Source organism: Emys orbicularis, chromosome 20 (assembly GCF_028017835.1).
Source record: "Emys orbicularis isolate rEmyOrb1 chromosome 20, rEmyOrb1.hap1, whole genome shotgun sequence".
NCBI lineage: Eukaryota > Metazoa > Chordata > Testudines > Emydidae > Emys > Emys orbicularis.
Window position 1 is genome coordinate 4,606,553 of NC_088702.1, and position 13,127 is coordinate 4,619,679.

At 52.7% G+C, this 13,127-nt stretch overlaps 1 protein-coding gene across 1 annotated transcript in view; it reads right to left on the reverse strand.

The window, feature by feature from the left end:
• Positions 1-12,885, reverse strand: part of IQGAP3 (IQ motif containing GTPase activating protein 3) — a 36,987-nt gene extending 24,102 nt beyond the window's left edge. The window contains exons 1-12 of the mRNA XM_065419995.1: positions 12,806-12,885; positions 11,794-11,950; positions 9,330-9,407; positions 8,496-8,572; positions 6,803-6,870; positions 5,867-5,980; positions 5,137-5,315; positions 4,675-4,762; positions 1,576-1,739; positions 1,078-1,238; positions 285-409; positions 35-198 (exon numbers count right to left, since the gene is read on the reverse strand). Coding sequence (XP_065276067.1) covers positions 35-198; positions 285-409; positions 1,078-1,238; positions 1,576-1,739; positions 4,675-4,762; positions 5,137-5,315; positions 5,867-5,980; positions 6,803-6,870; positions 8,496-8,572; positions 9,330-9,407; positions 11,794-11,950; positions 12,806-12,870 — 1,440 coding nt within the window. The 5' untranslated portion in view covers positions 12,871-12,885. The remainder of the gene's footprint in view (positions 1-34; positions 199-284; positions 410-1,077; positions 1,239-1,575; positions 1,740-4,674; positions 4,763-5,136; positions 5,316-5,866; positions 5,981-6,802; positions 6,871-8,495; positions 8,573-9,329; positions 9,408-11,793; positions 11,951-12,805) is intronic.
• Between the last annotated feature and the right edge of the window lie 242 nt (positions 12,886-13,127).

A 13,127-nucleotide genomic window follows, 5' to 3' on the forward strand; every position in this document is an offset into this window, starting at 1 on the left:
GCTGGTCTCGGCAGCGCAACACCGACAGTCTTACCTGGGCTTTCTGCCTTAGCGCGGCGGTCAGGACATCGTGGTAACGCCTCGCTCCTGGGAGAGTCACGGCAGAGAACCCAGCAGAGGGCAGCAGCAGAGCAGTGAGCGTCTTCTCCGGGTCGTCCTGCGCCAGCGCCTCGTTGATCAGTCTGATGGCGAGGATCTCTGTGCCAGGAAGAACAAAGACAGACGGTGATTCCGAGCTCACTACAGCTCACGGAGCCCAACGCCCAGGTATAAAAGCCACTTACTGTCGTTTTCGTCTTGCACCGCCGAGTTGGCGCTGTTCACGCAGGCCTGGATGTCGTTCCAGCTCAGGAACGCAACCCCGGCTTTCCCAGACCGGTGCTTCAGTTTCAACAAGTCGTCAAAATAGCTGAAAGGGGAAAGACAGAGCCAGTGCTTAGCACGGGACTGAAAGGTCCCGCATCCAAGGGTCTGAAAAACGCTGTCAGAAAATGTCAAAACGCCCCGCCGCAGGAGGCAGTCTCTTGGTTTCCAAAATGGGGAAACTGAGGCACAGAGCAGTGAAGGTCACGCGTTGAGCCAATAACAGCTAAGAATGGAACCCAGCAGTTCCGACTCTTAGTCCCGGCTTTGGCCACCCAGACCATCCCCCCTCCTGCCACAGGCAGGAATAGAACCCAGGAGTCCTGACTTCCATACACAAATTCACCACTAACTCTCTTAGCATAGGACCAACATTGTTTTCTCCTCCAGCAACAGATCCCTCTCTTGCCACCTGACCAGCAGGAAGCTGGGTCCAAGTGGTGGCTCCTGGGAAGATCTGCAGCCAGCCCCAGATGACATCTGGTAACAGAACCAGGTTCCAGACAGAGTTTAACCATTCAGATCGTGGGTTCCTACAGGTCCCGTTTCACAGCCTCAGAAATCTCCCCACCCAGCTAGACCCACCTCACAACTGTCAGGGGCCTGGCTCTGTCATTTTTAAATGCCACAAAGCCTTTTAACTCAGTCACGGCCAATTCACTCCACTGGAATCGGTACACCGGGCATAATTCCCACTCAAATCCACCCAATTACCGCTGCGCGTTCGCATCCTCGATGTCAGACAGGCCCAGGGCAGGGCTGACCAGGCTACTCCAGAATCCATAGACGTCCCCAGCTTCCAGCGCCCGGTCGATCAGCGCCACGGCCGAGAGCATCTCCACTGCAACGTACAGTTCCTCCTGCCCCAACTCACCCTGCAGAAACGGGGAGGGGACGGGCACACACAACAATGATCCTTTTCTGCCCCCCAATCCCTACAGTTCCCAACATGAATCCATTTACAGTGGGGGAAACTGAGGCACAGAGAGACTTGTCCCATGCTGTCTGTGGCAGAGATTGAAGCCAGATCTCCAGTCCAGGGCTTTCAGCACCAGGCCAATGAGCTGTAGCGATTCCCCTGCAGGGACTGCAGTCTGGGAAGTGCATGCTTGTGAAGGTGGCCCCCAGGACAGCAGCCAAGAGCCGACTGTCCGACCACCTCTGTCACCTCTCCTCTTTTCCCCGCCCCCGGAGACGCTGCCCTCTCCTCACCTGCGGATGGTGTTGCTGTAGCAGGGCCAGCTCGTGCTGGTACAGCTGGGCGGCGAAGGGAAACGCCTCGGGCAGCTGGGCCTCGGGGCTCATCAATTCTCGCACCGTCCCCGTCGCCTCCCCCCGGCGGATCGAAGCGTTGATGCGGCTCACGGCCTGCCTCACTGCGCGCCAGCGGGACAAACGAGGCAAATTAACTGGGGAGGGGGGGCGGAACTCGGGGCTGGTCTTAAGGCAGCGCTCAAACCGAGTTCACGCCGCTTGAGCGGGAGCGGCCATGCTGCAAAAAACTAACCCTCCAGCGGCACGGAGCGACTGCCTCGCTGCTGCGTGGCCAGCTCCAGCTTCACCCCACCCCGGCAGCTGGAGGTTACAGCCCCGCTGCGTGTCCGGACGGGAGCCGGGTTAGGGGGAGCACTGCTGCCAGCCCGCCAGCGAAGACACAGGTCTCCTGGAGCCCCGGCTCTGGGCTACTGAGGAATTGCCCTGCCCAGTTCCGTTCAGCGGCAATAATCGTGGGGTGTTGAATTTGGGACGACGGGGGCATGTGAGGGCGGAGATCTGGGGCCCAGGCAGGCCCGGGCTGCCTGAATTCTGCTTATTACGCGGGGCTTTGCAACCCAGACACCACGTGCTGCCGGTCAGTTAACTCTTCCGTACCACGTGCATTTTGAGCCGCTCGCCTGCTGCACAGGGGACTCAGGGCAGGCGTGATGCGCTCTGCCCAGGCACGGGACTGGCCCTAGCGGCTCTTTGCTGCCTTGGCAACAGTGCGGCATTGCAAGGCAGGGGCAGGATAGGTCCATTGGGCCAGGCAAAGTCCCCCGTAAGCAGGGACACAAGTTAGGGACGGCCCAAGCCCCAGGAGCTCCCAGAGGTGATGCAAGCTACCTTCCTTTTACCTACCAGCTGGCACATGCCCCATCCCTATAGCAGCCAGATGCCAAGCATGATGTTCAGACCCTCTCCGGCTGGGCCACTAATGCGTTAACATTTCCAAGACAGGAGCGGGATCAAATGCAGCAAGTGAACAGAGACTGGGAGTCCCTGCGGGGCAGGCGTCTCTCAACGATTCATTGGCCTCTCTGGCGAGGCGGCCAGAAAAGGTGCCAGTTACAGGGGGTTTGCGGCGAGGGTCACTAGGAACTGGAGCAAGCCCCAGACGCATCAGGCAGAGGCCGAGAAGCCTGGATCTGGCCTCAGATTCACAGCGACCCTGGCTGCCCCCAGCTCGGTACCGGTCCCCTTCGCTGCATGGGGGACTTGCCATGACTTACTGGCATGTTCCTGATCTCCCTTCTCATTGGCTGCGTAGATCCCCGCCTGCACCTCCTCCTGCTCCAGCAGGTCCACGTAGCCCAGCTCCTGCAAGGAGGAAAGCAGCAGGAGCTTGCACACAAGGGGGACCAGCCCAGCCAGCCTGCTCCCCTCCCAGGGCCACGCCTGCCATCCCTCCGCGGGAAGTCGCTCACATGCAGACCGGCTGCAGGGCTTCCTGAATGTCCATGTGTCACAGGAAACCTTTAGAGCATGGGGCTTTCACTTGATCCAGACCCGCCCCAGCACAGGGTGTCTGGACTGCTAGGGCCTGATCCCACAGCACCACTTGGTTCCGAGCCCTGCAGTTTTCCTCCCAGCTCCGGTATGCAGGCTACATCCCCTGCTGGGCCTTACCAGTGCTTTCTGCTCCCGATCTGTACTCAGCTGATCCAAGTACCAGGCTGCGTTCTCCCGCTGCACACCGCGCAGGGCCAGGATGGGATCCTGCAGGGCCCGGCACAAGGCTGGAGGGTCCTGCCTCTCCAGAGCATCGTCCACGTATTCCAGCGCTCCGTGCACTAGAAGAGAGGCACGGAGACACCGCTAGAGAGCCACTAGCCTGGGGCGCTTGGTACCATGGAGCCCTAGCGTCAGCGTCCTTTGGTGAGGGAGGATTTAAAAGGCCTGGGGGTCGGCTCAGGCAGAGCACGGGATTAGACTCCATTTACTGCGCTGGCTGGCTTGGAACGTCAGCTGTCCCGTGGATGGTCCTTTGTCGAGGAGCCCGTTTTGAAAGGGCTGGTTGATATTTGTGCAATATGCTAGCTACATCCTGTCCCCTCTGTGAGCCAACTGCTATAAGAAGAGCCTGCTACTGCTGCCAGCTGATGGAGCGACTCTCTGCCCCCTACTGATGACCCACGAGCTTTGATTTTCTAGCATACCCGCAACAAAAGTTACAAAGCGCTCTTGTCAGTAGAGCTCAAAGCTCTTCGCCAAGGAGGTCAGTATCTTGATCCTCATTGTACAAATGGGGAAACTGAGGCACAGAGGGGGACGTGCCTTCTCCAAGGTCACCCAGCAGGGTGGTGGCAGAGGAGAGAATAGAACCCAGGTCTAAGGCATCCCAATCTAGTGCGCTAACCACTAGGCCACATCCACTCAAGGTGGCGCTCCATTGACCTCTACTGATGACTAGGCCAACATGAGCCTGCCCCAACTTCAGCCAACAGAGCTGCTCATGTATTAGAGGCTTGGGCTTCAAAAATCCAGAGGTCTGGGGTTCGATCCCCGCTACCAGCCACCCACCCAGGGGCAATGCATTAGGGCTTGTCGACACATGAAAGACGATCCGGAATAAGGTTGTGAATTTAAAGTGGATTAGCTATTCCTGATTAATCCACTTCCAAAACGGAGTTAAACTAATTCACAATAAAGGCACTCATCCTGGAATAGGAGCGTCACCACCCCTGTGTAGACAAGCTCTTATAAGGAGTTTACCCAGGTTACCTGCTTCAGGGATTCCCTTTGTGCCAGGGGAAGTCAGTGAAGGAACCATGTGGAGAACCTCAGGCTGCTCCTGAAATGAAACCCTTTGCCCTCTAATGGGGAGGGAGAGATTCCCTGCCTATTCCTCCGGGCCAGGACTCTGAAAACAACCGGAGCAGAGGCCATGCCCCCACTAAAGAACCCAGCCTGGGTCTCACATGAAACAAAGCCTTTTGGGAGAGCTAGTTAGTGTTGGGCAGATCTCCCACGCCAAGGGGACGTGCTCAATAAGCAGCATATTTACTCCAGCAGCTCTCGGGGGGGGGGGGGGGGGGGCGTTGCTTTGCTCACCGTTGACTTTGTTGATGTTCCCTTGTATTTCAGCCTGAGTCAGACACCGGTCGTAAATATCCTCGCTTTCTGGGCTCTCCTGCAGGTACTGAGAAGAGGGAGAAGCCACCCACCATTGCACATCTTGGCCTAGATGCACACCCCTTTTCTGCAACTGCACCCCCATATCCACCAGCTCCGCCCACCCAGCGTTCCTCCTGTGGCCAGCTCAGCCAGCTTTAGGCCAGCCCTCCTGGAGGATCTGGCCCACTTCCTTTCCTGGCTGCAGAGAAACCCACCCTGCGTTTTCCCTCGATCCATTTCAAAGATGACTCAAGCCCTGAATTTTAGGTGTCAAAGCACGAGGCGCATCCTCCCCGATCATGATGCACATCACACCGCTGTGGTCCACATATAAGATAAGAGCCTACCACTACCACCAGGTAACGGAGCTTCTCCTTTCACCGAGGGCTCTGCCCTTACCCGGTTCCTGGCATTGCCAGCTTTCTCCATCTTCACCTGGTACAGCATCTCCTGGTAGACGGCGGCGAGGTTCTCTCGCAAGTTGAGCAGCATGGCGCTGGGATTGTGCAGGGCCGCCATGGTCTGCTCCACCACCCCCCTCTCCACAGCTTCGTTGATGGCGAGGACGGCAGCGTGGACTAGACCAGACGCAGCAAGAAAGAGACAGAGACAGAAGAGCATCGTGTGGTCAGAGGCTGGAGCGAGAGGATTTGAGTCTTTCCATTTATCTGTGGCCCGGATCTACACAGGGACACAGCGTTGCAACTCCTGGCTTTCGGGGGGCTTGAAAAAAACAGTCACCAGAATCCACAAACCCTGGGTGAGGTGGTTGCTCTCTATACAATGCAGGGGGAGAGGGGCACCTGGGACCGGGATCCACAAAAGCCAGCACGCTAGGCAGGGAGCTAATGGGAGATGCCGACGGGTCCCACCCCTCTCCCGGACTGGAGGCAAGGCTGTGATCCACAGGCGGGATCCACTCTTCTGGAGTCGGGGGGTCTAAGCAGCATGCACCTAACTCTCCCTTGACAACCATTAGCCCTGTGGTTCGGGCTGAGCCGGCCCTAGACCGACCCGTAAAGAGGCCAAACGCAGTCAGGGGTTACAGAGCTGGATTAAGCCAAAAGACCCCAGGGAGGGACTCAGACGAGCGCCGCTGCAGGAAAAACCACCCAGGGAGTAAAATCACCTGCCGCTTCATCCACGGAGAGCTCGCTGGCGAGAATCCCGCCGATCTTGCTGAAGGCTGGCATCTGGAGCCCGTATTTCTCCAGCTCCCGCTTCATGTTGTTAATTTCCTCCTCTGGAACAGAGCAAGCCCAGTCAGCGAATACACGCCCTTTTGGGCCAGGGCCGGCACCAGACTCTTTCTGACATGTCTATGTACCGTGAGGATGGCAAGCAGAGGCCCCAAGCAGGAACGGGCCCCGGGGATGCCAGGCACTGTACAGAGACTTAACCCCCACCCTAAACGGCAGGTGATGTCAATGTACATCAGCCAATTTAATCCGCGCCAGGAGCCCCCTATGCAGTGCCACGGGCTTCACTGGAGCTGTACATGTGCACAGGGATCCGGTGCAGAATCAGGGCCATACGGTAAAGAGACATTCAGTGACCCAAAAGGGAAAAGCTAACGGAGCCAGCAGCAGCATGTGCTTCTGTCTCTATTGTCAACAGCGCTGAATTGGGTACATACAGGGAGCCAGTCTCCCAAATGAGAGAGTGTGGTCCAGTGGGCAGGACACCTAGATTTTATTCCCACCTTTGCCACTGATCTACCCTGTGACCTTGGGCAAGTCACTTCCCCCTCCCTGGGCTTCTATTTTCTCTCCCACCCTTTGTCCATCATGTCTATTTAGACAGTTCAGGGCAGGAACGGTCTCTTAACATGTGTACGTACAGCACCTGGCACAGTGGGCCACTGATCTCCTTAGTTAGCTACAGAGATAGAAAATTGACTTTTTTTGTATCTCAGCTTAAACAAAGCTCCTTATAAATAAAAAGCCTGCTGAAGCATCCCGTCTGCAGAACAATTCCAGAGATACAAGCAGTAAATACAGATCAGCTAGAGTTAACAAGGAAACCCCCAGGAACTAGCCCAGATTTGTCCTTTACCATCCCATACCTGTAAAGTTCACTTTCCCGTATAAATCCTGGATCTGCGGAGCCAACCCCAGCTTAAACAAGTATAAACTGAAAATTTAAAACAAACACACTTCATGGATGAATTGAACAATTCAGTTTTTTACTGACACACAGTAACACACACTCTACAGGGTTCTTTAATCCATACAGTAGATGACACAGTAAGCTCTGTGGTCTGGTCATTAGAACACAGAACTGGGAAATCAAAGTTCTACAATGCCAGCTCTGTGACTGGCTCGCTGTATGACCTCAGGCAAGTCACAGCCCTTCCCCGTGCCTCAGTTTCCCCATCTGTAAAACAGGGATGATACCCCTTTGTAAAGCACAGACACCAGCACTCTGTGACCCAGACTGGCTGTCTGCTGCCTTCCAGAGAGACTGAGGTGGTTGCTTTGACCCTGGAAGCGCTAAATAAATTGGACCCCATCTCTCCCCTCCCTCTACCAGTCACATGTGTTCAATCAGAACCCCCCTTGGCTTAAAAGGGAGGGGGACGCTGTCAGGGTGTTCTCCCCTCGGCTTTGGGATCACCCCACCCCTCTGCTCTGAAACAGCCCAGACCCAATGGCTTTACAGGCATGGGGCACCCCCCTTCCTCCCCATGCCCCGTATTTTGCATGGATTATATTTATAACATTTTGTCATGGCATTTAGAGTCTATGGCAGGCCTCTCCGTGTGCGTTTTAAAACCTAGGCCCGATATTTTCAAACTTGGGTGCCTAAGACTGGGCACCTAGAATAAGTGGCCAGATTGTCAGAGGCACCGAGCCCCCGCACCACCACCACCACCCCCGCTACAGCCAACGGGAGCTGCAGCGAAATACCTTTGGGGAACACATTTTTTTTTAAAAAGCCAGGGGGCCTAAGCATAGAATTGGATACCTAAATCCAGTCACGCAGATCCCACAGAGACACACGCATGCCCTCACTTGACACGCATGGGAGTCGTCTATCAGACATGGAGTTAAACACGTGCATGGGAGTTTAAGGATCGGGACCCAAATCTGAGAATTACTGGCCTCAGGAGATAAACATAAAACAGCCACCAGAGGGCGCAAGTATCATTAATTAAAATCTACAGGCAAAAAACTCCTCAGTTCCTATAACTAGGGCCCTACCAAATTCACGGCCATGGAAAACACGTCACGGATCGTGAAATCTGGTCTTGTGTGTGCTTTTACCCTATACGATGCAGATTTCACCAGGGAGACCAACGTTTCTCAAATTGGGGGTGCTGACCCATAAGGGAGTTGCAGGGGGGGTTGCAAGGTTATTTTAGGGGAACCGCGGTATTGCCATGTTTACTTCTGCACTGCCTTCAGAGCTGGGTGGCCAGAGAGCTGTAGCTGGTGGCCAGATGCCCAGCTCTGAAGGCAGCACCACCGCCGGCAGCAGCGCAGAAGTAAGGGTAGCAGTACCGGAAACCGCCCCCCCACACACACACAATAACCTGGCAACCCCCCCTTCCAACAACTCCTTTTTGGGTCAGGACCCCTACAATTAGAATACTGTGAAATTTCAAATTTAAATAGCTGAAATCATGAAATTTACAGTTTTTAAAATCCTGTGACCATGAAATTGATCAAAATGGACCGTGAATTTGGTAGGGCCCTAGCTATAATCCCAGAGACACGCAACGCTTTAACACGTTACAGCCTAGATTTCTCACTTACCTCAGAGCATGAATGCAATAGACCACCCGGGGCATGTTCTTCTTGTCGTAGATGTCCGTTGTCTCCGGGTGAAAGATCTGTTGGCAATACAGACAGCACCCATGTAAATGCCAATTAGCTTTAACTATTTGGCAGCACAGTATAGCCAAGGGGCTAGGCATGGGCTGGAGACTCAAAAGACCTGGGTTTGATTCCCCATTGTGCCCTGACCTACTGGGTAACCTTGACCTGCCTCTCAGTTTCCCCACCTGTAAAATGGGGACAGTGATGCCGATCTCCTTTGTAAAGTGCTTTGAAGACCTGAAGCTGAGAAGCACTAGGGATTATCGTTACAGTCTTTGCTGACACGGAGGGCCAATGCTGCTCCATGTTGGGAGCGGCTTCTACATGGTCCCATGGGGAGAACACGATTCAACAGACAACTCTGTCGAGCGTCTGGCAGGATTGTACAGGCGTCTAGCCTTCTACTATTAATGCAGCAACCCCTTAACGCCCCCTCCTTCCACGAGTTTCACTCTCGGGTCACTGCAACTCACAGATGGAGAAGGGATCGCTCATGCAGACCTGACTGCGCCCTAGAAAGTTTTACGCCCCTGTTGTGCAGGAGACAAAGGAAGGTTCCTTCACATCCACAGGGTTTCAAATGAAGATTTTATTAGCCTGACCAGCTGCCTTTGACTCCACAAGGTGTGGATGATACACCCGGCTGGGTGAAGTCACTCGAGTGGCTCTTGCTTACACGAAAGGGCTCTGCGTTTTTATCAAAGCAGAGAGCGCGTCTCATCTTTTCTGGGCTCTGCTTTTGGCCCGGACATGCTGATGCTAATACATTACCGTAGGAAGCCCCAGGCGGGTCATGGCCTCGCGCCAGTGGTTGATATTATCCGTGTGTCGAAAATGAAGTCCAGTTGCCTGGAAAAAGGAGAGATTAACCAGGGGTTAGAATGACTCTTCCCTTTTGGGTGCGTTATGCCACTGTTGCCCACTAGGGGGTTTCTTGCGCCTTTCTCTGATGACGCTGGTTCTGGACACTGAACCAGATGCACCAGCTACATCTAGTTCTTCCAAACCCATTTAAGCCAGCACAGGCCATGAACGATGCAGCAGTGACCCTGATTGACAGTCAGCTCTGCATTGACAGGGTCTGGAGCGAGCTCTGTCAGGAGCATCGGATCATGCCCCCAAAAAATCCATCCGTCCATCTTCAACGCAGGAGAGGCTGATGCAACGCCAGTTTCACCCATAGCAAAGAAATGGCTCACGTGCCAAATGAGAGCCACAGGGGAATCAGACAGATCTTGCAGCACACACCAATATCATCACCTAGAATTTAAAGGATTTCTTATTCAAGGCCCCAATCCTGCAAAGACTTATTTGTTTGTACGTACTGCAGTAGCACATAGGAGCGTCAGTCAAGGACCAGAGCCCCATCGTGCTAGGCAGTGTACAAACACAGAACAAAAAGATAACCATAGTCCCTACCCCCGAAAGAGCTGAACTTTAAGCACAGTAAATAACCCATTGAAATCAACCGATCGGTTGCATTGCAGGATCAGAGACTAATGTGTTAATTTCATTTTCTTTTTCAATGTTCTGCTTTTCAAACAATTTTGCAAACAGTCATATAGGGCCAGATCGTCCAGAGACTCACACACCTGAATAACTCTGCTCACATGAGTCAGATTAAGCATGTGCTTAACTCTTTGCAAAATGAGAGCCTTCATTCATGCAGTAGGGTTAGTTAATCTAAGAGGATACGAACGGATTCAAAAGCATCTACCCAATAAAGATTTTCCCATTGACTTCAGTGGGAACAGGATCGGCCCCTACAGCTCTGGATTCGTTATGTTTTATGCACCATCACATTATGTATCAGAAACAGACACATGGGCTTCATTCATCCAAGACAGTCTTTGATATGTTGGAAATAGAAGGGGACTTCAAAGGCACCCAGAAAAGGCCGAGGGCGATCTGGGTGCTGGCAGACATGTGGCTGGCACACGTAGGGCTACATTGCTACACAGCAGCAACCCCTTGCCTTTTGGCAATAAATAGTATATTAGGGTCTAGAATGAATCACCAACAACCTTTAAAAAGGAGCCTTTTTTCTGCCTGGATTCCCATTCACGCCATGTGACTGGAACAAGGTGCAGAGATTTAATAAGCAGCAGGGATGGAAGCTTACAAAAAGGGGGATGGAACTCACATGCCGCTGTGTCAGCAAAGAAATTAATTGTTAGAGTAAATAAATTCCGTTTTAGGTCACATATAACAAACCTGTCACACATCCAACACAGGCAGCATCTCACATGCCAGTTGCATACTGTGGCTAAAATGTTGCTGTGTTAAGAGAAATTGAGCGTTTAAGAGAAAGTCATTGGACCTAGCAGAGTGGATTTAGGTTAAACCTATTAGGGGCCTTAATTCTCATTCACACCAAGCTCCCCCGCCCTACCCCCCGGCTTTTTACAGCGCTCTGGCAGCGTAACATCATCTGTGCACGAATGGGTTGAAATTCACCCCTTTACAGAAAAGTGTGCTTAAGGTGGGATTTTCATGAGCAGTAAAACTCCCATTGACTTGAACGGGTGCAGAGTTAAGCCAGTGTGGCAGGCTTTTGAAACTCCCAGACTTCAAGATTTTAAAGCCCCATTTTGAAGATTTAAGCGGCTCATTAGCGTTTGCACTGGCCTCTTCAAGGGGTACATGTCTACTTTATACGAGGGAGACAGAGTGACAAGCTGTGAGCACTTGCATCCCCACATGCGGTTATCCAGTTGAGCCACCTCCATTTCTAAAGCTGAGCTCTTAAATTTTATTCTGCCACCCATCACCACAGTATTTGAGCATCTAAAAATCTTTGCTGGCAACACAGGTTTCAACCAGGGATCTCTTGATCCGAAGAGAAATGGTCTTCTACTGATCAATGCCCCCTCTACATGGGTTGATAATGCTACCCAGCACTTTATAGAGCTGGATAGACACTAATTAACCTTCACAATGCCCCCATTTAATCTGGAGGGGGGGGGTATTCAGATTATTAAGTGAACATAGGCTGGTCCATTTCATTCATGCCTCTCATCAGTTTCATTTCCAGCATTTCCTTCAGAGAGGATCTGATTTGCACAGGTGCTGAGCATCGGCAGTTCCCGTCAGCTCCAGTTGGAGAGGTGCCAGCAGTTTCCGTTATTTGCCCAAAGCCACACAACGAGCCAGGATTGGAACCCAAGTCTCCAAAGTCCCAATCTCAAACTCACTCCCTCTAACCCAAGCAAATCCCTTCACCCGATTCCTTTACCTCGTAGCGCATCTGCTCGCGGTCATAAATCTTTTTCAGCGGGACGACGTCGGGTGCAAAGCAGTGGCCCAGCTTGGCGAGGATGACCCCGTTCCGTAAGCTCTCCTCCAGCTCCGTAGGGGAGGCCAGCTCCTCGTTCAAACAAGCCTCCATCCATCTGGCACAGAAGACGGAAAACCAGTTAGGGAGACAGTTGTTGTTACAAGACTAGGACGCTGCTACCACATCAAGTGCCGGTCTCCCACCAACCCTATGGGGCGTTCCAGACACAGCATAGCCACCAGGTTGGGCTTCAGGAGACAGAGATGTGTCATGATGAACAAATATTTGGCATCTGTTCAGATAGTGCTTTTTCCTCCTGGGTTTCTGCATTTTTACAGACAGGCGACAGCAAGGCACAGAGGTGACTTGGCCTGCCCAAGGTAAGTGGAAAATGCAGCAGTCAGGACTAGAAGCCACTTGTGCCCGAGCCCATGCTCGGAGCCCTTTGCTTCCACTTATTGTTTGCTGGTAGCCTAACAACACTGCCTCCGGCTTTTCAGGCTGGCCACCCTTTATTCACAGGCAAAAAGAAGTGTCATACCCCTGCCCCCTCTTTACATTTGCTATAAAAGTCAGAGTAAAAAAAAAGGCATTGCTGATCGCTATAACCCGATCTAGCTGATGTGTGTGTGTGTTTTGAGAGACTGACAGCAAAGACAACCTTGAAGGGTCAGGGTGCACAAAGTTTTCTTTGCTTAGATTGTAAGCAGTTTTCAGTTACTCCTCCCCACTCCCCCCCTATTGCCTTTCACGTCCCTTCCCCCTCCCCTAGGGGTCACGACCCACTTGTCAAGAAACAGATCAGCCCATGCATGCCAACATTGGGGGGAAAGGAGTGACTTCAGAAGTCCAAACGCCCGGTGTTTGATTTAGAAGGCAAAACCTGTTATACAAGAGACAGTTAAGGTAGGTCAACATAACCCCGACAGGGCCCCTCTAATGAAGCAGTCATCCTTCCATGCTCGCTCACCGTTTCGCTTCCTCTAAGCGACAGAGATATTGATAGGCGACATTCTGTCTCCTCTGCTCATCCATCTCATCGGCGGTGAGACGCTCATCTGGACAATTCGAGAGAGACGAGGCCAGGTCAAGCGTGGACAAGAGTTTAGGTTTTGTTAAAACAATAATAATAATTAATTAAAATATTTCAATTAAGATTTCAGAAAACTTAGTAAAAATATTCCCAGGATTTCCAATGCCAATAGCCTCTCAACCTCTCCTGCGCTGTTTGCAGCACATATTTTGCACCACCGTGCTCATGCACGAGAACCTGAAAGTGAAGTCAACCTGTC